Source organism: Hibiscus syriacus, unplaced genomic scaffold (assembly GCF_006381635.1).
Source record: "Hibiscus syriacus cultivar Baekdansim isolate YM2019G1 unplaced genomic scaffold, ASM638163v2 tig00111566_pilon, whole genome shotgun sequence".
Taxonomy (NCBI): domain Eukaryota; kingdom Viridiplantae; phylum Streptophyta; class Magnoliopsida; order Malvales; family Malvaceae; genus Hibiscus; species Hibiscus syriacus.
This window is the reverse complement of record NW_024063122.1, coordinates 1,782,704-1,807,385: the sequence shown is the minus strand read 5'-3', so window position 1 is coordinate 1,807,385 and position 24,682 is coordinate 1,782,704. Positions and strand designations below refer to the sequence as shown.

At 33.5% G+C, this 24,682-nt stretch overlaps 1 protein-coding gene and 2 long non-coding RNA genes across 3 annotated transcripts; all 3 read right to left on the bottom strand.

Moving 5' to 3' along the window:
* Nucleotides 1–2,977: 2,977 nt before the first annotated feature.
* LOC120165076 lies at nucleotides 2,978–3,215 on the bottom strand. The gene is made up of 2 exons (XR_005519782.1): nucleotides 3,165–3,215; nucleotides 2,978–3,076 (listed from the first exon to the last, which is right to left on the bottom strand). It is a non-coding gene; the product is annotated as an uncharacterized LOC120165076 (long non-coding RNA).
* Nucleotides 3,216–11,718: 8,503 nt separating this feature from the next.
* Nucleotides 11,719–24,682, bottom strand: LOC120165057 (cinnamoyl-CoA reductase-like SNL6). The gene is made up of 5 exons (XM_039174644.1): nucleotides 24,514–24,682; nucleotides 24,278–24,395; nucleotides 12,445–12,636; nucleotides 11,895–12,232; nucleotides 11,719–11,818 (listed from the first exon to the last, which is right to left on the bottom strand). The coding sequence occupies exons 1-5, from the start codon at nucleotides 24,660–24,662 to the stop codon at nucleotides 11,719–11,721; spliced, it is 897 nt and encodes a 298-aa protein (XP_039030575.1). The 5' UTR covers nucleotides 24,663–24,682.
* LOC120165012 lies at nucleotides 20,602–21,828 on the bottom strand. Its single transcript, XR_005519775.1, has 3 exons — nucleotides 21,558–21,828; nucleotides 20,990–21,059; nucleotides 20,602–20,623 (listed from the first exon to the last, which is right to left on the bottom strand). It is a non-coding gene; the product is annotated as an uncharacterized LOC120165012 (long non-coding RNA).

Sequence of the window (24,682 nt, the reverse complement as noted above, 5' to 3'; positions counted from 1 at the left end):
TAATCAAATCAAGCTGAGATAGTGTAACTTCTGCCAAGACGATCAAATCATCTGCAAAGAACAAGTGGGACAGAGGGGGCAGCTCCGATTCAACTTTATAGGATGCCATGAACCATCTTACACTACAAGATTAATAGATTGAGCGAGTCGTTCCATACAAAACACAGAGATAGGGAGAAAGAGGGTCCCCTTGACGAATCCACCAAGTCGGCTTAAATTCTTCAGATGTAGCCTTGTTCCAGAGAACTTGAGTGGAAGCCAAAGACACAATTCATGATTACACCACGAAGCTCATCCGGGCAACCATCATCCATTAAAGTATCATCAATGAATGACCATTCTAGCTGATCATAAGCTTTTCTAGGTCAATTTTAATGGTCATCCAATCCACTTTGCCTTTTTTCCTCATCGAGTGCACCACTTCTTCTTGGGCGATAATTATATTATCAGTGATATTACGACCAGGGACGAAAATGGTTTAGCTCTCAGAAATCCAACGAGACAGGAAGGATTTTAGCCAGTTCACAATGACTTTGGTAATCATCTTGTAAAGCACTGTACAAAGACTAATAGGACATAATTGGGCAATTCTCTTCGGCGCGATCACTTTGGGAATAAGAACAAGCGAGGTACGACTAATATCAACAAGTTTATGATTGTTAGCGAAACATTCTTTAACCAAATGACACATTTGGTCCAACAAAATCTCAGTTCTTTTAATAAAAGAAAACACGATATCCATCTGTCCTAGGGGCTTTCAACGGGTGCATCTTAAAAATCACTTTTCTAATATCATCCTTTGTGACTGTCTCCGAAAGCATACGAATGGTGGTGCTAGAAATCCGAGGAAACCGTCCACGAACATGATAAGAATAACCATCATTCCCTGCACTTTTGAAAATATCTTTGTAATACTTGACTGCCATTTTTTGGAGCACTACTTGATCAAAGCACCAAGACTCATCCTCTAAACGAAGATATAAAATGGTATTAGTCTGACATTGATTCCTCGCACAAACATGGAACGTATTTTGTTCTCCATAAAGAATCCAATTACTTCTAGACTTGTGAAACCAAATATTCTCCTCATGTTCCAGCACCAAGTCTAATTCATCTTTAACATTATTCTCCAAGTCTTAGAGCGTAGGCGAGTCACGGTTAGCTAGGGCACAATCAATTCATCTAAGCATGGCAACCGTCTTTACGTTTGCCAATCTTCCTAAAGTCCTTGGAATTCCAACCCGTCAAGGTTATCTGTAGTGTATTGAGATTACACTACAACAAAACAAGTTTTTAGTTGTGTTTTTTAGTCCTATAGCGGCGTTTTTAAGCGCCGCTAAAAATACTATCAGTGCTAGAAAGAGCGCCACAAGAAGTGCCGTTAAAACAAACGCCACAAAACGTAGCGGCATTTGTGATCCTAAAATGCCGCAAAGGTCGAGTTATATAGCGGCGTTTGTTCTTTCAAAGGTCGCTAATTCTTTTGTCTTTAGTGGCATTTTTTTGCCAAAAACACCGCTAATTCTCTTGTCTTTAGTGGTATTTTTTTCCACAAACACCGCTAATTCCCTTGTCTTTAGTGGTGTTTTTCCCCACAAAAGCCGCTAATGATATTGTTTTTAGTGGTGTTTTAATACAAACGTTGCTATTTGCAAAAGGTTGGCATGGTTTGATTGGATTACTCTTCATTGAACCCGTAAATTGTTGATCATCACTATCTTAATCCTTAAACTTCCAATAATGCTAATATAATATTATTTTACTGATGAATTTAAACGTTGGGTCTGATGGCATAATTTAAAGAGTATGAACAAATGAGTAACTATTATAAATAATGAGTCTTCCCCAAAGAGAGTAGATTTTTCCCTTTTCCAAGAAATGTTTTAACTTTTTTAATCAAATAGTAAACTTATAGAAGAATCACTCAGTTCATTTCATTAAAAACAATAACAAGCATCGGTGAAAATGGAAAATACTCCATGATAAGGTACAAGAAGTCAGAATCTTGAAAGAATAGAACAACTTTACAATGCACCGGCTATCAACCACGGCAAGTAAGTTTCTCTCAGAACGAACATGCTCAACCAAATTTACCAAAGGAAGGAGAAGTAGAACATAGGATTATTCCTTAATAGCCAAATTTGCCAAAGGAAGGAGAAGTAGAACAGACTGCCAGTTGGTCCAATCACCATGGAGAGGATGTGGTGAAGCTCAGTCTATTACTCTATGATGAGACAATACCTCGAGATATGTTGGATAACTTCATTATGATCCATTCAAACTGGACAATAATGGTTCACTTGTGTAAGTTGTACATTGTGACAACTTGTCTTAAGAAATGCAGACAAAATAAAAAAATTGAAGGGCACTTCTAAATATCAAATTTGATATCATTAATTCTGATTTACTCTTTCAGCATTCACATAGAAATCAAGATGATTTTCTAATGCATTCGTAAACCTAGTAGAATCCATTAGCTTGAAAAAAAATTCAAAAAGTTCACACAAACAACAGATTCTTGGGGACTCCAAAAACACAAGTTATGCAACTAACTAATAATCATCCAACACCTATGCTTCCTTTTGTGCTGCAGCTGCAGGGGCTTCCTTATCAGAAGAAGCCCCTTCCTCCTGATTAAAACAACCAAGTGAGATGTTTGTCACAACAAATGGATAATGGAAGAACCATGGACCACATACAGTTAAATCAAATGTTTGAAAAGAAAGGTATTGATGCCTAACTTCCTCGTTTTTAGCCTTCTCATACTCTTTCTTGAGCTCAACAGCTTTATCAATGTAGCAGTTCTCTTCCTGGTTGGAATCATCATAAGTCATTAGTAAAAAAGTATAATTAAAATAATTGAATACCAACAACTTACCTCATCAGATATGGATCTCCATTTTTCACCACCTTCTTTGGCAACCTAAATTTCATCGTCAAAATGCTCCCTACCCAATTTTGTTCTCAAGAGAAACACTAAAGAAAACCATGTCAAGCACAAAAGTGAAAAATGAGTACCCCTGTAGCACTCTTTGCATCTGGATTTGCTTCCTTATAAGATTTCCTAAACTTATCCCTGAAAAAGTAGCAAGGGAAACCTATCAGCACTATCACTGGGATTAATTAACACAAGGAAAAAGAAACAGTAAACCAAGGGTCATTACATGAACAAAAAGAATGCAGTAGGAGGACATTTGGGTGCATTAGGATCTTTCCCCTTCTCAACTTCTTCAGTTTTTAGCGTTTGATTTTGTTGTTGAAGGTTTTTTTCCTGTACAACTATCAGAAACATAAGCAACTCAAAACCAAATATGAAACTTCAAAAGAATATCCATCGATGTTAACAATACCTTTTTGCAGGTTTCTTATTGGCTTTAGCAGGCTTCTCAATAACTTGAGCCTTTAAATTAAGAAAACAAAAGTAAAAACGATAAGGAAAAAATACCACCATGAAAAACATTACTTCAATTATGTGAATGAAACAAATTTGGCTATCAAACAAATGGTACTCATCATGTAATGCCCCAAATACCGATTTAGGGAATATATTGAAATGATTCAAAAATAGGAGGATTTATTTGATTAAACGATATAAGATGAGAATGATTAGGATTATTGGTTTAGACTAAATTGTGACAATGGATTATTAAGAGGGCATTTTTTGTCTTTTAAATGAAAGAGAAATTCAAGATATGGGGAAAAGGGAATTAGGTTGCTAAAAAAGTTCTCTTTCTTCTTCTTCCTCTTTCCCCGTAGAAGAGCTCCTCCATAGCTCAAAGGTAAGTTTTCAATTTAATGGTTTATTCCTTCAACTTTTGTTGGTTATTGAATCATTGTATATGATGGAAGCTTAAGGAAGATTTAGATGGGATTAAAACAATGAGATAAGGGAAATAAAGGAGATTTTAGAAAATGGGTTTTATAATGATATGTTAATAAATGAGGGTTTATTAAAGTTTTTTTTGGTAGAATTGACTTTTCAATAAGAAAATGAAAGATTAGAAGCATTAGATGAGTGTAAAAACAAGTTAGAAATTGTGGTGTGATTCTTAAAATCAAATGCTATTGAGGGATACTATATGTTTTAAGTATCTAAACAAAGGAAAATTAGTATGGTTAAGTAGAGAAGAGTTATATAGTATTGTTAGAGGTAAATGTGAGGGAAATTGGCCAAATTTGGGTATGTCTCGGGTTGAAAACTGGAAAATCTGGACATGGGTATCGGTACTGATAGAACAATACCGATACTATCGGCAAAAATTAGGTTGAATTAGATGAGAAGTATTGATACTGATTCAATCAGTATCGGTGCCGACGAGGTAGTATTGATACCAGATAACATCGAACCTAATTTTGGTATCGATACCAAAATGGGGTATTGGTACCATAGTATAGTAGTGTCGATAGCATGGTAAGGGTATCGATACCATGCCACATCGAATCTATTTTTGGTATCGATATCGGAAGGGGGTATCAATACCATACTAGGGTAGTATCGATACCATTGTAGGAGTATCGATACTGAAGAACCAGAAATTTAAGTTATGCTTATATTATTGTAAAAAGATTAATAATAAGTATTTTGATTAATGTTTAAGTTATAATTGTTAGGAAATACACTAACAATTGATATTATACATGTATTTAATGAATATGGGATATATCGAAATCAAACTCCTGAGTCGAGTAAGGCAAAAGGCAAGGGCCAAGTTCCGGAGTAATCATCTTCCTATTTTTGGATATCTAAGCAAGGCGAGCCAGGTGAGTGCATTTAATTATGTACATACATGCTATACTAGTCATAGTGTTATGAATTATTGATGTATGTATGGTGATTACCAAATGGCACTAAGTGTGCTAAAATGTTAAGAAATTCATACTAAGTGTGAATTTCCATATAGGGCACTTCGTGTGCTAAAATATTAAGAAATTCATACTAAGTGTATGAACTTACGTATAGGCACTTTGTGTGCTAAAATGTTAAGAAATTCATACTAAGTTTATGAATTTCAGTATAGGGCACTTCGTGTGCTAAAATGATAAGAAATTCATACTAAGTGTATGAATTTCCGTATAAGGCACTTCATGTGCTAAAATATTAAGAAATTCATACTAAGTGTATGAATTTATGTATTGGGCACCTTGTGTGCTAAAATGATAAGAAATTCATACTAAGTGTATGAATTTCCGTATGGGAAATAAATGTGTATAAAAATAAGAAATTTTTAATAAAGAAGTGGATTTTTATATTGGTAATGGGTATACAAACCACACAGATTTTAGTGATGGTTGATAAATGATGATATTAGCACTAGCGATGCAAATTATAAAATACTTAATGACATTAACGATCCCTTGATATGTAAAGTTTAATAAAATAACTTGTGTTTAGAACTTTACTTGTGATTAATTATGCCTCACTAAGTAATACTTAACGTGTGTTTATTTTACACGTAGTTGAAATACTAGCTGAGTAAGGAGATCATCAGACATCAAGTCAGAGTCGCCTCATCAGTAACATTATAACATACTTGTCTGCTTTTGATATATTTTGGTTGGCATGTAATAGGTTTAGTAAAAACGCTTTGAAAAGCTTTTGAATAAAACTAATGTATAATGGTGAAATGTATAACGCTTTGAAAAAATCAATTTATTTGTATTTCAGTTTATTTTAGCAGTATGTAGGCGTTAAAAAACTAACAGTCTTCTTCTTGCGTACTGCAGACTTTTGGTCCACCTCTTCTGCTGTAGATGCCTGCAGATGTGGTCCGCAGACTGCAGACCTTTTACCTCTGCAAAAACAAACACCACCTAAGAGTTTAACTATTTTATCACTTTTGATCTAGCTTCAAGTGTGGTTTGTAAAAGAGATTAGAGGGAGATTTTGGAGAATTGAAGTGAAATAAAAATGATTTAAATAAAGTTAAATTAAGAAAATAAATTTAATTTGTAAAAAATAAGCCTTGGGATAAAGCTTTTGCCTCGATTTTAATCGATCATTGAATAAGATTTTACCTTCGGGCTTACGCTGATTATAGTCTATAGGGCCCAACCCCTATAACTTGTTTTTCTCTCAAATGAATCGAGAATCTAAAATCAATTTTCATATCTCAACTCTTTGTGAGTTAATAGTGGCAATCACTTATTAATTTAATGCTCTTAAATTCTGGAAAAACTTGACTCGGATTTTATCATCACAATTGAGAATCTAACCTGATTTAAGTTTCCGTTAGTGGACCGCCGCTAAGTGTGTTCACAGGAAGTCGAATGTGCCACAGGCTGATCCTTCCTCCCAACTATAAATCGAAACTGAAGTTCAATTCCAATGTGCACTTTTTGAAATGAAATCATTTTGATTGTAAAAGGATGGTCGATTACCGATCCTTGATTTCTGAATATTTAAAATGTAACCCTTTAGGGTATTAAGTGCTTTTCGATTCTCCCGACTTAGAATCGAGTAATTTATTTAGCCCTTGGCTATAGGAAACTTAGCAAAGCATGGTAGAAACCATACTTAGCATTTTGAAAGAAAAATAAAGTAACTTGAAAAATAAAAAGAAAGAAAAACTTTTATAAATCTAATGAAAGAAATAAACAAAAGAGTTTGAAAATGATTGAATGCTCAAGTGATGAGTTGAATATGCTTTGAGGCTTACCCCAATGGGGTTTTTATAGTCCTCAAAAACCCTAGAATATAATATTAAAAACAAAAGATAATTCGTAAAAAATAAAAATAAGATAAATCCTAATTTAAAATATAAAATTTAGCTAAGTCTCATTCTTCACGCCACTACTGATTAAATCTTCTAGAAGCTACTGATCGGACCTTCTAGAAGCTGTTGATTGGGTGCCACGTCAGCCTCCATGTCATCACCATGTCAACTACTACATCAGCCATTGACTAAAGCCATGTCGAGTGTGTCATGTCCCAAGTCGTGCCCACTACTCCGGCCATGAATCCAGAAAATAAAAATTTGCACGATTTCGTTGTTCTTAGCGTAATTTCAGGAATTTAATGTCATGTATTGAAAATGAATGAAAAGGCCCAAGTTAGAAACTAAAACTATCTAATCAAGGAGTAATTATTCATAAAATAATGTATAATTTAAACACTAATCAATAACTCTAACATTATAGGTAGCTCCTTTTTTAATAGTCAACCGTTTACGTTATATGTTTAAATTTTTTATATTATGAGAAAATAAAACAAAATAGGTTTATAAGTTTAACATTATAGGATGCACATTTCTTTAATTCTCAACATTAATATTATATTTTCCAAACTGTTTTATCAAGGGACAATCAGGCAAAACGAGTTTATAAGTCTAACATTAAGGAACACAGACAAAATGAGTTTATAAGTCTAACATTTTTTTAATAGTCAGACAAATTGTTTCTTATTGTCCACCTGGTGGGGGTAATTTATAAACAACCCCAATATGTATTCAAATTAAAACAACTCAAACTCAGATTTTAACATTTTACAAAATAACTTTGATTCATGCTCTAAAAAAGAGAACCATAACACTTATTATCATAATTGTAGCTGATTAGTTTTGGTCCACAAACCTTTATATTGTTGCGGCACCACGACATTAAGCCTACAAACTTTCGAATCTCTAAATAAATACCTTTTAAAATTATTTTCTTATAATTGGAGGGATTGAAAACGTTCATGATTCTAAGTCCTTCTCTTACTTCTTTAAACCCAAAACATATTTAAAACATGCCATACACATATATGGCTTTATTATTGCCATTATCGGTTGTTTCCTTCAAACAATGCAGACCGGACTCTGGGTTCTTTCCACTAAAATAAGCATACATGCCTATTCTATATAACACTTCAGGATTATTACTAGCTTTGCATCTTCTTTGAAAACTTTTCTCGGTATCAGTCCATGGTATGATATTGATATTCTTCATAGAAACGTTAAGATAGATGTAGTCATGCTTCTAAGCTTCATGAAAAGCCTTGCAACTCAACCAAATATTGAGGAAATCAACGATAGAATTAGACAAAACATGCATAACAATTTTCGTTAACACTTCTTTTAGGATTGATTCCACAAAACAACATACTTTTTTGTCATTGTTTTGAAAGAGATAATTATTTTACTACAAACCTTGAACCTAAATCCAAATTTATAATAGTCCTCAAACGAACGCTTTCACTAAATTCATTTATTTGGGACCTCGCATTTTTTTATTGCTATTAATTTAGTCTGAAATGAAACGAATTAATGTTTTTGTTCCCATTCGCCACAAATCAAATCCAAGGTGATGATTCGATTCACCCACCATTTCCCCGAATGTATCAAACGATTTAAATTCTCGGAGCCTTTTGAAATGACTTAATTTTAAATTTCGATTTTTTAATCATTTTAAATTTTTACAAGTATCAATCATAAAAACATATGTATCGATATTTTTTATTTTCATCTAATCTTCAACTGTATTATATTGAAAAGTATCGATATTATTATATAACTATCAATATTTAATATTACGATCTATTTTTTCATTTTTTTCGTGCAACCGTGTTTCTTAAATATATTTATAACATTTTAAGTCAATTTTAATAAGTATCTATCATTACACCATATGGATCGATATTTTCAATTACGATATTATCTAAAACTTTTTCAATATTTAAACATATCGGTAATTATATACTCAGTATCGATATTATAAATTTCGAATTGTTTGTTTTTTGTTTTTTTTGGGTAAAACTTATTTTATTAATAAAAATATTAACATAATATATCGCAACCGCAATTTTTATTCAAAACCTAGACATTCTTAGGCGCAACCTATTTTATTAAAAATATTAACATTACACTGCAGATTGCAACTTACTTTCTTAGTGAACCCCAATATTCTTAGGCGCAACATATTTTATTAATAAAAATATTAACTTCTCATATCACAACCTATTTCTTATTGAACCATGATATTATTGGGTGTAATCGTATTTATGATACATATTCATAACATTTTAAGCTTTTAACTTATTTTCTTATCGTGTGAAACTCCAACGCTCCATCAGCTTAAACTTTGATAATGTTTTAGGCGGAACCCATTTTATTATTAAAATTAGTAAAATTCCAGATTGCAACATTCTTTCCTAGGGTACCATGAGATTTTTGGGCACAACCTATTTTATTAAAAAAAATATTAACTTTCCAAATTGCAACATATTTCTTATTGAACCATGATATTATTGGGCGCAATCATATTTATTATAGATACTCATCACATTTTAAGCTTTTAACTTATTTTCTTATTGTGGTAAACATCAAGGCTCCATTAGCTTAAACTTTGATAATGTTTTAGGCGTAACCCATTTTATTTTTAAAAATAGTAATATTCCATATTGCAACATGCTTTCTTAGAGTACCATGAGACTCTTGGGCACAACCTATTTTATTAATAAAAATATTAATATAACAAATCGCAACTTATTTCTTATTGAACCATGACATTATAGGATGCAACCATATTTATTCTATATATTCATAATATTTTTGGCGCAATCAATTTTATTATTAAAAATAGTAAGATTTCAGATTGCAACATGTTTTCTTAGGTAACCATGAGATTTTGAGCACAATCTATTTTATTAATAAAAACATTAACATTATAAATCGTAACTTATATCTTTTTGAACCATGATATTTACCGTGGGAAACTCCAATACTCCATCAGCTTAAACTCTCATAATATTTTAGGCGCAACACATTTTTCTATTAAAAATAAGATTTCATATTGCAACATGATTCTTCACTGAAACAAGAAATTGTTGAGCGCAACCTATTGTGTTCTTTGTATTCATAATATTTACCGTTTATAACTTAATTTCTTACCTTCTATAACATTATACTACAACCTGTTATATTACTCTGTCTGATAAGTATTCCAGTTTCAAGTTATAGCATTATCGGTCGCGTTTTTAACCTGTAACATTTTCTATCGATCACACCATTTATTAGCCTTATTTTAAGCAACTCATAACAGAAGTGCCCATAAAACTATCCCAGCAACAATTCTTCTTTGTGACAGTTGACAAACAAAACGATTTAGGGAAAAAATCATCTTATTATTAAACAACTTGTAGAATAGTAAAGTAGGTTCACTATGACCTGAACAGAGTAGGCCAAAAAGGACCGATTCCCTTCTAACCCACTCTACCAAGGAGAATTATCAAATCACTCTCTTTTGTAGCTCTCTTTGGTTTCTTGTTCGGAACATCTTCAAACTCAAAATTATTGATTATGGATTCTCCATTCAATTTAAAACTAGTGTGTCATAAATTGTCGACTCACCTCCTTTATCCATGACCCATTTAACTATAGCGAACTCTCTCCTATACTTTGTACTTCAATAAAACTAACTAAATAATTTTAGAGCTTCAAATTTTTTAGGATTTGGTTATATGTGAATATACATTCTTTTTTCTTCCAAAGTTTGTTGTTTTGACAATGTTAACCCTTTTTATTAAGGTTAAATTGTAAATTTTTTATGTTTCAACCCAAAACTGTGAATTTTTAAATTAAATTGAACAATTTCTTAATTCAGTTCTGAATTTTGGTGTCCTTTTTTATTCCCAGATGATGGCAGGAAAACTGTCACTTGAGAATCTCGGGTCTATTGGTTGAAATAGATTCCCAGCTGATTTTAGTTTGCATTAAGTTGAACTTTTAGTTTGCATTAAGTTGTTCAGATCCTTGACTTTATAGTTATAAGGGGAAAAATCCATTTATTTTATCATTATTTATTAACCCACATGTCATCAACTTAGTGAAGGGGCACAGATAGGGCATAGAGCTACATAAACTTTGATAATAATTATAGAGATTAACAATCAATTGGTCTAATAAATGAGATGGAACCTTTATCAAACAATATTATAAGTTTATTTCTTTTTGGGTTTAATTACTTATTTTAGATCCATTAATTGACTGTACGAATTAACTTACCTCAGTGGTTAAAGAAGTCGTTATTGTTCTTAGATGTTACAGGTTCGAGCACTAACGGTTGCAACATGTTGATTGAGCATTCATTGTCAAATAATTGAGAGTATTTAGAACATATACTACTTTGTAATCATCTTAGTTTAGTAAAAAAATACATCTATTAATTGACTAACTAAAATCAAGTATTACATAATCTTTTCAACCCATTTTTTTATTTACAATACTAAGAAGATAACATTAAAAGTATAACGTTAAGAAGCTAGATTAAACATATCATATTATTATAAAAATAAAATATTATTTTTAAAATCCCTCAAGGAATAACATTAAGAAACTAGATCTAAGATAAACAACAAGGATTCTCCGGTTTTTGAGCCATAGTAAAGTCCAAAACTTTATATTCAATTAGCGGAATTTTAACTTTGTCATATCTTCTATTTAAGATTTAAGATTTTGGGTATATACATTAATCAATCGACTTTGATAATAAATATATTATTGTTATATTTTGAGGTCTCATGTTCAAGTATAATTAATGTTAGAGATGTGAGCGTTCAATATCAAATATTTGAAAGTTATCTTTGAACAAATACAAGTATTTAGAAAAAGGATTTAAGGAATATGATTTTAAGTTTTAGGATTTAGAATTTAGAGTTTAAGATCCAATATATATAATATATATAGTAACACTAAAATTCCGTTGGGCTGTGGGTTTACCTTTGTTTATCAACTTGGAAATGGATCAATCCTCCAAAGTTGGCTCACTCTTAAAATCCAACATCGTCTTTTTCAATTTCTTGTTGCTGAACCTTTGTTGGATCATCGTGTTATCATCTTCGTAACTGCGATATATATATTAAATTAATACCACCATATATACATTGATTATTAGATAATCATATTAACTAAAACGCTAACCTTTCTGGAGGCAGAGAAGGAGCAGAAGGTGTAAGCAAACGGGCGAGGCGAATAGCATCTTCTTGGTTAGTAACAGCGTGATCGAAGCATAAATATCGACCGAAGGATGAAACATCTTCAAAGACGCAGATGTGAGCGTCAACTAAGAAATGAAGGTCGACGGTCACCAACGTCCCACCCTCGTACATATCGGCAGCTCCTTTCAAGTAAGGGTGGGTGATAGACACATGCGGCCCCGTCAACAATCCGCCATTGATCGAAACCATGTTGATGCCCCTGTCCATTACCAATGCCCATGCAGTCTTCTCCGCGACTGTCTTCGATAGCGCATGCCATAACTGCTTTGCCAATTCACTCAAGTGTTGATCACCAAACAAACACCGTAATCTAATCATTAAGCAACTACAATATCTTGAATTCACGACTTACTGCCGGAGGTCTTCCACAGAAACTGCTCTCAACCTGGCGTTGGGGGCAGCCTACCACCCCACCTCCCCCTTACCCCATTGCATATGGAAATAGTGTTTTGTTGTTGTTGTTGTTGTAATACCTTGAATTCGTGACAAAGATCAACATCGCTCCAATGTCGTTCGTCCAAATTGGGCGCAACCGATTGAGGGTTGTCCCTCCAAACAATGGCAGTGGCGGAGGATGTGAAGACCACCTTGTCTATCGTCTCCGTCCGAGCGCATGCCTCTATCACATTGTGTGCTGCTCTTGCCTCCTCTTCTGCCATATATTCCTGCACTTGACCATTTTCTCAATTTGTCAACTACTTCGTAACCAGTTGAGCAGATGTCTCTAGAACATAATAAAAGTTTATATATATATATATATATATATATATATATATATACCCAAAAAGGTATATATATTGAGAGTTAGGATCTATTTACATAGTGTGAATTTTTTTTTTTTTTAGTTTTAGATAGATTTAAGATTGTTGGATGAATGAAAATAGATAATTGAGATCTAATTTATTTTTTTAATGAATATCTTCTCATTTTTTATTATTAACTTCAGTCGTATATTTTCACTCGTCTAACGATCCTAAATTTATATAATATATATATATATATATATATATATATTATGTAATTAAATCATATCCCACGTATACATCCACACTGTTCATGAACACTAGCCACAAGAGTAAAGTTAATATCTATTAGGAAGAATATCAATTGAAATGTGCATTATTATTTGTCCTTAATTAAAATTAGGAGTCAGCATTTGGTCGGGTCGAGTAAGAAGAATTTAAATTAATTAAGATGATGAGTTTCTATTTAAATTTCAAGTTTCGTTTGAATTTAATTGTAAATATTTATAATAGGGTTAGCTACTTCAAATATCATCAGACTCTTCGTCGATGATACATGCATCACAATACTCACATCAAAGGAAGAAGTAATAACTCTTCCAAATGATCCACTGATAAGCCTTGGAAAAGAAGGCTAGAACAACAACAAACTTACGACAATTTTTTGAATGGGATTATGATCTTATTTGGTCAATATTTCTTCTAGAGATACGATCATCGGTCTTTTATATTTTCAACGGTTTTTGAATTGCATCAATATGATATCGGGAACTCAAGATATGGTCATTTTAGTGAAGACAGTGCATGCAGAAAATCCTATACGGGATTAATACGGGATTTTGTAACTATTATTAATTTTTAATATTTTTATTGATTATTTGTAATATAATTTAACATAGGATGATGCATTATCTTTTAGGATTAGATTTATTATTTTATAATAAATTAAAGTTGAGTTAAAACAATTTAGTTTTAGTTATTATTATTTTATTAGGAATTAGAGTTAAGAAATGTTTAGTTTGTTATTATTTTATTCATTAGTTATTTAGGACCTTTAGAACTCATCACCTATATAAACGAGGCATCATTCAACTTTGTAAAACATATATTTTTTATTAATAATACAACGAGAGTTTGTTTTTGCAAGTGTTGATTGCCTTGTGCATTCGAAGTTTCTTCTCCCGAAGTTCTTTTAAGCTCTTGTGAGGGAGATTAATCTTCACATTCCAATTTGCATTTTCATCACGACTAGGAGGGTTGGTTATAGTCATATTATCGAGTTTGCATTTTTATTGCGACTAGGAGGGTTCGATAGAACACTTATCCATATATTTTCCACAAATCCATCTGCACCATCAAGCATCTTTACCGTTCACCTTCATAAGAGAAATATTTTGATTTCTTTATTATCTTACTTTATTTTCAATTTCTTTATCTTTTGTTTATCTTGTTCTATTCTTGTTGCCTTGATTTCAATAGCTAAAAGAAACTCTAAAGAATCCTAACTGCTACTTCCATCTTCCCCTATTCATTACCCTTTGTTCTTCATCAAGTCTAGAGCTTTCTAGGTTTGATTCTTTAACAAGAGCAACGTTTATTAATCCGCCACCGCTTTCCTATCAATTGGTATCAGATTTGGGTCGATTCTTGGAAAGAATCAAGAATCTTGCTTGTTCTTGCACATAAAACCGCCAAGGTACCTCAACAGAGCTAGTTCGTAAAAGATTCATCGTTTCAGGTTCTTTTTTGTTTAATTTTAATTTAGATTCAATCTCTTATTGTTAGTTTTTTTTCACTAAAAAAAGGTAGAAAAATCAAAAAAAAAGGAAAAAATACAAAAAATCAAAAATTACAAATGAATGAATTTAGGGATGATTTTCTCCAGATATCACATTCATCTTAAGAGTAATCCTCAGTCCAAAATTCACCCCAATAGAGTTCATTAGAGTATTCTACATCGTTCAAGTTTCATTAGTTCTGTCTAGAATCTTGTTGAATTTCTTGAAAATATAAAGGAGGAATTATGTGGTGAAAATTTCCAGATTGAAACTAAAATATTGAAGATCATTAAAAAATCAGAATTTTTGGAGATCAATAACACCTTCAAATAAAGTGATCACGAAAAATAGACTGTTTGAGGACTCACTGTTCAACAGAGTCTACTAGATACTACTAAAGGTATTGGTTTTGAAAATTTACAGGTGGTTTCTACACACATCGAACAACATTCAACAAATTTTACAAAATTTTTGGAAATCGAGAACCCCTAAAAAACATTTCTCAAATTAACCCAACGTCTTCTAGGTTTCTAGTTTGGTTCTTTTTTTTCTTTGACTCTTAGTGCTTAAGGTTCTTTTGTTTTCCTTTATTTTTCTTTCGTATTATCTAACACATTATCTTTTGTGTTAGTAGGACTAAAGAGTTTGCATACTTCTTCTTTCTTTGCATTCTCATTCTCTTGGAGTCTAAACCTTGTTTGGCCTCTTAGAGCTTTCCAGTTTGTTATCGCCTTTCTAGTAATCAAACTCCGATACGAACTGTGGAACTACCTGGTAAAGTGACTTTTAAAGATACAAGATCAGCTTACTTCCCTCTCGCTGTGTTACTTTCTTGGAGTGACTTGTGAGGTTTCTTATTTTGTTGAATTTTCTTTCTTTTATTTTTATTTTACTTTAAAATTTTCTTTTGAGTTTATGATTTCAGGATGGGCGACAATAACAACAAGACACTTACGGCTATCTTAGCCGCACTTGCACGACTCACGACTCACGACTCAATTTGAAACAAGATTTGATGAACTTAACAATATCGTGAAAGAACCACAACTGGATCTACCAAACCAGAATCTAAGACCAAATAATACTAAACTTTTGGTACCCAAACGAGCACAACCACATTTCCAAGCACCCGAACTCTTTGCAAAACCAAAGTTTACGATCCATCTTTCAAAAGAGACAATAATCCATACAAGTACATCGATTGGGAAGGAAATGTTGATCTCATATTCGTATACCATGACTTCCCCCAAGCTGAACAAGTTCCCCTCGTTACCATGGAATTCGAAGGATATGCTCAGACTTGGTGGATGCGAACAAGGAAAAAGATCGAGAACTTCCAAATTCAAGCAATCACTTCTTGGACCGACCTCAAACAAACCATGAGGAACCAATTCCTAACAACACTTATACATGAGAAGTTAAACTACGACTACACCGACTTCGACAATGTAGAAGTTCAGTTAAAGACTACTACAAGGAGATGCAGTCCTTACTCAATAGGGCTAACATAACCGAAGAAGAAGAGGACACCGTGTCAAGATTCGTCATCATCTTGAACTCAAACATCACTGAACTTCTTGACCTCCATGGGTACGAAAACCTTGAAAATACACTAAAGAAGACAATAACTATCGAAGCACAATCCAAAGGAGATTTCGATTCAGAGACCATTACCATGGTACTTCATCCTCTTACCAAGGTAATCCTTCAAATCATTCCTCATCTTCTACTCAATCTTCTCTAAAAAAGCCGAGAGATGACAACCCGACAAGAGGAACAATGACCACAAAGAATGACACACTTCCAGCCCCTAAAGACGACACATCCGTAAGTCCCGATTCAAGTATCCTACATCCTCCTAGGACGTCCTTGGTAATACAACAATGACGTCACATATATAGCCAAAAGAAGACTTAAACAATTCCAATCAAAGGTAAACCGTTTTGACTTAACCCTCTACCCCCAAAGAGAGTCTCATAGATCAACAACGAATTCACAAGGAGATTGGGAACTTGAAACAAATGGAAAAAGAGGTCACAACCGATAAAAGCTAAACAAATGACCCTCGAGTGGTGAGTGAGCCTAATTGTGAGAAAAAAATAGTGACTCAAAATCTATGTGTGAGCACAAAAGAATTGAGAGAGAATCTTCTTTACAAACAGCCTTGCATCCTTGTTCGCTTTAGGGAATCAATTGTTTCGATTTCTAACATTAACAAGGATTTTCCTAGTGTGTTTTCCTCTCTTTTGCAGGATTTTTGAGAAGTCTTAAGTGATCCACCTGACGGATTACCACGGAAGAGGAAAACAACACCAAACCAATCAAATTCAAGGTTCCTCATACCTCATTAAAACATACGTCTCAAAGAAACCAAAGAGTTAAATTTGTTACAAAAGTTACATCTAGAAAAGCCTTAGTCGTGACGTCATCTTAATGACGAAACATGATTTAAACAACTTCAGAGGCTTTATAGTTCATGCACAGGGAATCCATGTAAATGATGAAAAAGTAAAAGCAACATGGGACTGGCCCACACCATCTTCCATCACCAAGAGTTGTCGAATGGTGCTAGGTGACCCTCCTGTAGGGTTACCATCTGAAAGCCCTAATCACTATGCTATATCAATAAAGAGTCATGATTTACGAGAGTCCAAAGGTAAGTATTTTATTACTCATTTTAATGAATTATAACATACTTTTTCTCCTTTTTACAAGGTAAGACTCTTGAAGTTGTCATCCATACTAAACAACTCCTTTAAGTGCATAAAAGACTGAGGTAAGCAAAACACAGTAGACGATGCACTACCACAAAGGTTCTGCAGTCCACAAATCTCCTCCTGATAATTCCTAATTCATGAACCACACTTAGGAGACTTAAGGGATTATTTTCACAAACCAGTTGACATGGTTTTTCAACACTCATTCTTGCCACACACTTGTCAAGCCATGGAGACAATATCTGAAGCTATCATAAAGAAAGCCAACTGTAGCCGATGCCATGTTCAATTTCAACCAAAACATCAGATTACAAGACTTGTATGCAAAAGAGAATTTCAAGACTATAAGAAATCAGTTCCAACAAAGAAGAAACCTCGACTAAAATGCATAAAGACACATCACATTGATCCTGATAAATGTTTAACAAGCTTTCTTTTCAACACATCTAATTCTCTTTCTCTTAGATTTTCAGATTCGAGGATGAATCCTTTCGAGGAGTGGGGGAATTATACATGCACCAGAGTCCATAATGATAATACATGCTTCTTTGGACTAATGTTTCTACTCGAACCTATTAGAAGAACAAAGTTTCAAAAGATTCAAAGCATATCTATTCGGTAAGCATAATATGAATGAATCATTAAACAATTCTAATGTTGCTCTCTTTAATGCTTCAGATTCGAGGTCAAATCTTTTGAAGAAAGGGAGGATGAACATGCATCGCAAGAATCAAAGGAAGAAGTAATAACTCTTCCAAATGATCCACTAATTCAAGCCTTGGAAAATAAGACTAGAAAACAGACTTGCGATGACTTTTTGAATGGATCCTAATATTATTTGGTCAACACTTATTCTGTATATACGACCGTATGTCGTTTATATTTCCAAAGGTTCTTGAATTGCATCAATCTGATATCGGGAACTCAAGATATGGTCATTTTAGTGGAGACAGTGCATGCAGAAAATCCTATACGGGATTTTGTAAATATTACGAATTTTTAATATTTTTATTGATTATTTTTAATATAATTTTACATAGGATGATGAATTATCTTTTAGGATTAGATTTATCATTTTATTAGGAATTAAGGTTGATTTAAAATATTATTTTTAGTTACTATTATTTTATTAGGAATTAGAGTTAAGACATGTTTTTTTGTATTATTTTATTCATTAGTTATTTAAGACCTTTAGAACTCATCCCCTATATAAACAAGGCTTCATTCAACTTTGTAAAATAGATTTCTTTGATTAATAATACAACGAGAGTTCCTTTCGCAAGTGTTGGTTGCCTTGTGCCTTCGAAGCTTCTTCTCCTGGAGTTCTTTCAAGTTCTTGTGAGGGAGATTAATCTTCACAATTTGCCTTTTCATCACGACTAGGAGGGTTGGTTAGAGTCATATTATCGGGTTTGCCTTTTCATTGCGACTAGGAGGGTTCGATAGGACACTTATCCATCTATTTTCCACAAATATCCGCACCATCAACCATCTTTACCATTCACCTTCATAAGGGAGATCTTTTGATTTCTTTATTATCTTACTTTATTTTCAATTTCTTTATCTTTATCTTGTTCTATTCTTGTTGCCTTGATTCCAACACCTAAAAGAAACCCTAAAGAATCCTAGGTTCTACTATCATCTTCCCCTATTTATTACCCTTTGTTCTTCATTGAGTCTATAGCTTTCTAGGTTTGATACTTCAACAAGAGCAACGATTATTAATCCGCCACCTCTTCCTTGTCAGTCGTTAATGATTTAATGGCATGATGACTTAACAGCACCGTGTAGTGACATTGCTGACGTTAATGCCTCGCCAAAACGACATCATTTTGACGCAACTATTTTGATATCTAAAACAAGTCAAACCAATGTCGTTTTATTTTAAAAAAGAACTTCTTATTAGATTCAAACAATAGACTTTTTGGAACCAATTCTAAGCACCCAATCACTAAATTAACTTAAGAATATATTATATTTTTAACAAAATTAATATATATTTTAATATCTGATATTTCCCCCGGTTTCTTCCCACTATTTTCTCTTACCGAAACGGTTTTTCCAGTCACTACAACAAACAAGTTTTTAGCGACATTTTTTAGTCCTACATCGTGTTTTTAAGCACCGCTAAAACACTACCGGCGCTAGTATGAGCGCCGAAGAAGTGCCGCTAAAACAAGCGCCGCAAAAGATTGCGACGTTTGTGAACCTAAAACGCCGCAAAAGGTCTAGTTATATAGCGGCGTTTGTGGCCAAAATGCCGATAATTCTCTTACCTTTAGTGGCATTTTTTTACCACAAACACCGCTAATGCTATTGGTTTTAGTGGCATTTTCACCACAAATGCGCTAACGCTATTGATTTTAGTGGCATTTTTACCACAAACGCCGCTAACGCTATTGGTTTTAGTGGCTTTTTTACCACAAACGCCGTTAATGCTATTGGTTTTAGTGGCTTTTTTGGCACAAACGCCGCTAATGCTATGCTATTGGTTTTAGTGGCATTTTTTGCATAAACGCCGCTAATGCTATTGGTTTTAGTGGCGTTTGTAATACAAAACGCCACTATTTGCAAAAGGTTGGCATAGGCAAGTTTGATTGGGTTACTCCTCGTTGAACCCGTAAATTGTTCATTATCGCTATTTTCAATATGTTTTGTTCCTACTTTGTATTACCCTAATTTAACTTGTAACAGTATCTAATAACAACCAAAAAATAAAATTATGCTTCCAATTAAACAAATATACATAAAAATATGAATAATTCAAAGTTTACAAACATCCAACAAAAATGTAATGTAGTTCAATAATGTTCTCTAGAATAAACAAAACATTAACCTAAGAAATCACCTAGGATGAAGTTTTTGCTTGATTCTGTTACTTCATAGCTTCAAGTTGATTTTGAAGTTCTTCATATCCTCTCTGCTTCTCTCGCTTTTATCGCTTATTGCCACTTGAGGCTGAGTAGTGATGCCACCAACAGAATTGGAAGAATTTGTAGTGACTGCTAGTGCATATAGATTAATAATGATGTAGCAACAAAATACAAGGCAAAGAGACCAAGATAACTTAAAAAATCATCAAAATGAGAAAATATATTTTGCTTTGATGGCTCAATTACGATTAGTATGTAAAATATTTGAACTAAAAAAGTAAGCAACTTCTTTGAAAAGAACATCTTCTCCCTCCACTTCACTTAGTTCTGCATTTGGAAGGCAAAAAAGAAACCTTATTTAAATAAATCCAAAAGGATAAAAGCAGCAGCAAATCTTTCTAAACCAATTGAGACCGGTGGTCTCACAAAATCTACATGAACGCATGTTATTAGATATGATAGTGCATTACGACAGAAAAAAAAAGACTGCATCTCTTACTAAATGCATCTATCGACTTTAGTTCACTAGGTGATTTCAAATCTGAATCAAAACAAGTAAAAGGATAAATACTAGAGCATAGTATTTCAGTCATGTCGGAATATAATTTCCAACAGATACAACCTGGAAAGGAAAAGAACTGCTAGCAAAATATAATGACATCTAAAAAAGGGAAAAAAATGAGATACTATTTCTTCAAGACGAAAATATGGATTGTATAGACACTAGTTTCACTCCATTTTACTGAACATCAACTAAATTTAAAGGTAAAAAGAATAAAATCTAGGACTGCCTTGAAAAATTGAAAATAAAGGCATGGTTAAAAATATTGAGAAATCGAGTCATCCAACTACGTCGATTCCTAAGACCGAGGGGGGGGGACTTGCACGTAATATAGATTAATCAAACCTGAGACAGATCGATGATGCAAACTCAGCCGTCTCTGTCTGCCCAATGCTTGTATAACAGCATCTTCAACCTGAAAACAACAGAATTTGAATAAAAATAACTTCATAGAGTGGCATTTTACAAAAGTGAGCAAGAAATAAACAGGTAATAATAAAATGGACTTCATGTCAATGCATAACTGGGGGGAGCGGGCAGTATTACTACACCTATTTTTTAGGGTCAAATATATAATTATTACCCTATACCATGCACAAGTTACGAATTTGGTCCTTATACAGGAACAATATTATTAAATTACGAGCACTAAATCTATAATTTACGCAAAGTACAGATGTAAATAGTAGAATTTGGCTTTGCAATTTAAATCTAATGTCTGGATCAAGAACGGAATTTCCAATTGTGAAAAGTACATAAGACTGAAAATGATCAAATTAGAATTCAAAGATTAAATCTATATCTTAAGCATAGTACAACGTATAAATTTAGATCGAAGAATCAATGCACAACAGCCCGGCAACAAAAAGAAGATTAAATATTTTATATTCCCTTATGACAAAAAAGAATCAACCTTTAATGATGCTAATTCCCTTAGGCCCATTTCAACTGAAAGCATGCTCTCAATATTTCCTTCTCCTGTCAGATCATTTAGATCTCGGGCAACTTTACTCCTGTCTGGATCACCACCGCCTGTATCATTTCTATAAACTTAATGATCAAAAAAGGAAAAAGGAGGAAGGGAGTAAATGGGATATGGTCAGAAATTGAACTAGCCTCTATGCCATGCTTCCTCTTTAGCCTTTTGTCCAGCAGAAACAACAACTTCAAATGGAAGAGGAGCAAATGCCGACTAGTATTCATGCTTTGACACTGCTATATCTGCACATATGCCCGGAAAATCCAGAAACAATTGCGAAAAAACAAATTCTTTCAGGTTACAAAAAAATATGATAAATCAACTCTATGGGACTGCAAATGAAAATTCCACCAACAAAACATCAAAATCTAACCCAAAACGAACACTAGCAAATTGGTATCCAAAGTATACAACAAATCTACATTAGCAATACAAATCTTTGCATTCTTCCAATTCTCGTTGAAGCCCCTCCAGCGATATATCACTACAAACAAGAAAAATTAAAATCTCAATCATCCTAAAAATAAAGAATTTTGTTTTCATATTTAAGAGTTCTAAGAAATTAAAACCCTAAAAAGAACCTGCTGGCATCTTCCTCAACAATCAAGTCTCCAACAAACGCCCCAAAATCGAACACATTTTTGGAGGTTTCATTTGGGTGATTCTGAAAAGATTGATAAAGTTAGAATTGTAATATTGACATATCAGTAACAGTAAAACCTTGAAATCTCAAGGAAATTGAATCCTTGAAGGGGGAAAATATCGCATTATTTGCAGCAACCTCGGCCATGTTTTCCATACTCGATCGTTCAGTAACTACACTCTAATTGAAACAAACAAAAAAAATACAGCTAGAATCAGTTTCTTTGCAATAAGAAAAGAAAGATTAGAAATTCGACCGGATATTTTAGATTCGGATCTGAGGTAGCTAACAAATAAAGGAAATATGCATGCTTCAAACATTATTATAAAATTCTGTAAAAATGAAAGAAATACAACAGATCTAAGAAGAGGAGAAACGAATACCAGCCTCGTACTCATCAATTTCTATGAAGCAGAAACAGAGTTGAATCCCGAACTTAGTTAAAGAAGAAGGAGAAGGAAAGAAGTTCCAACCAACAAAGATCAAAACTTTAGGTTCTAGGGTATTTTCGAGATGAGAAAGAAGAGGAAATGAGCAAGAAAATGGTGGGAAATGAGCAAGCTTTACCTTGGAGGGAGAGAGGGTTTGAAATTTTGAAAATCTGAGCTGCTTTCCCTCTTTTTGCAGCAAATTTGAAGTTGGAAGTCGTTTCTTCATTCAAAAAACCTAAAACGGAAGGGACAAACGCCACTATATATCGGGCTATCACGGCGTTTTAAAGTTAGTGACGTTTATTCTCAAAATGTCATTAAAAACGACGCTATAGAACAGTTTTACTGTAGTGAGTTGGTCTTGTCGTCGTCACCATTGACTCCTTCGCCAACGACGCTCGGTCGAGGAATGCAATGTTGAAGAAAGCTACCGCTTTCCGACCTTCGTTATCTAAAAGAGTTCGTCAGGGTGTTAAGGATACACAAGTCCGATGAGCTTATACGGACATTGAGGAAAGAAGGAAGAATGAAAGAGGAAACGTAAGAAGAGAACGGCGAGAGTAATAATAATAGATTATGCAGCACACTACAGTTGCAAAAATAGTACGCGTAGCTGGTGGGTTCGACGCGCCACTGGAAACTGAAGCTGGAGATGATAAAGGAGACAAAGAAGAAGAAGAAGAAGAAGAGGATTTCGTCGACTTTCGGAATGAACATTAAGAAGAAGAAATCATAGAATTTGCAGTCGAAGAACAACAACGTAAAGGGTGTTCGTCTTATAGATCTGATGTATTAGTAGTACCAACATTCCTTCATCTAAACCAAAGATTAAGGTCATTAAACCATCAAGAAACTGATGGAAAAAAGGTACATTGTTTTCTATTTGAACTTTTTTAGAAACAGGATCTGAAAATGGCTGAGATTTTCAGAATCGTGAATGAATCACAGATGAATATGCATATGAAGATTTGAGGAAGAAGAAAAAATATGATGGGAAAATTTGCGTTTAGTCCCTAGGAAAACTAGAGCTCAAGAAAAACGATGTCATTTTGGATCTTTGAGCATTAAAACGGTAATGCCAAAAGAACGTCATTTTAGTGAGGCATCCACGTCGGCAACGTCACGAAACGGTGCTGTCATGTCATCATGCCGTTAAATCATTAACGACGGAGTGGCATAATTGCACTTAAAGGGAAACGTTAGTTCTAAAATTGACAAAATTAAAACGTTGGTGATATAAACGAGTCATCGCTTAAAGGTTGATGGTATTTGAAGTAGTTAACCCTTTATAATATTATGGTCTAATTATACTGTATTCTATAACCATATATGATTACATATATATTTTTTCATATGCAATACATATATCATACAGAATGGTGAGAGTCGACTTGAATTGAAAATTAATCTATTAATTACTAAAAATCGAATTATTCAAGATCTATTTTTTAACTCGACTTGAACCTGGATTTTTTTCGAGTAAATTTTTTATTGTAGAATTGAGTTGAAGAGTTTAATTTTTCTTAATCGAGTTTTGTAAATTAAAAGGAATTGTTGCAAGGAGAGAGGTAGCAATTTACATCATATGAAGGGTAGTCTTGTGCTGGTTCAAAGGCGTAAAACAAGCCAGAACAGCCTTTGAGAGCGTCGGTGATGCTCTGATAGTCAAAAGGGTCCGCATGGAAAATCTTCAGCTTGCTTTTTATTCATCACCTACCTCATTAAATTTCAATCATCACCTACATATAACCAACAAAACACTATAATTATCTACAAAGTAAAAGGGAAGAAAGAAGAAGAAGAAGTTGGCGGACACAATTGGGAGCGTTGACTATTAGCATGGGCTTGAACTGCAGCATGGACCGTGTAGCCTCTTTGCAGTAGGCGTTCAACCAGGGTAGATCCGAGGCGACCGCAGGCATCCATCACACAAACTTGCTCGTGGTGGAATGAAGCGGCTGCCATTTCTGTTTGAGAAGATCGAA

Bases quoted from the DNA above. Each gene is read 5' to 3' on its own strand.
- LOC120165057 (XM_039174644.1), bottom strand. From the start codon at position 24,662: ATGGCAGCCGCTTCATTCCACCACGAGCAAGTTTGTGTGATGGATGCC. The intron at 12,637-24,277 runs GTAAATTGCTAC...GGTCAAGTGCAG, and splicing joins AAGACTACCCTTCATATGAT to GAATATATGGCAGAAGAGGA. The intron at 12,233-12,444 runs GTATTACAACAA...TTGGCAAAGCAG, and splicing joins ATCTTTGTCACGAATTCAAG to TTATGGCATGCGCTATCGAA.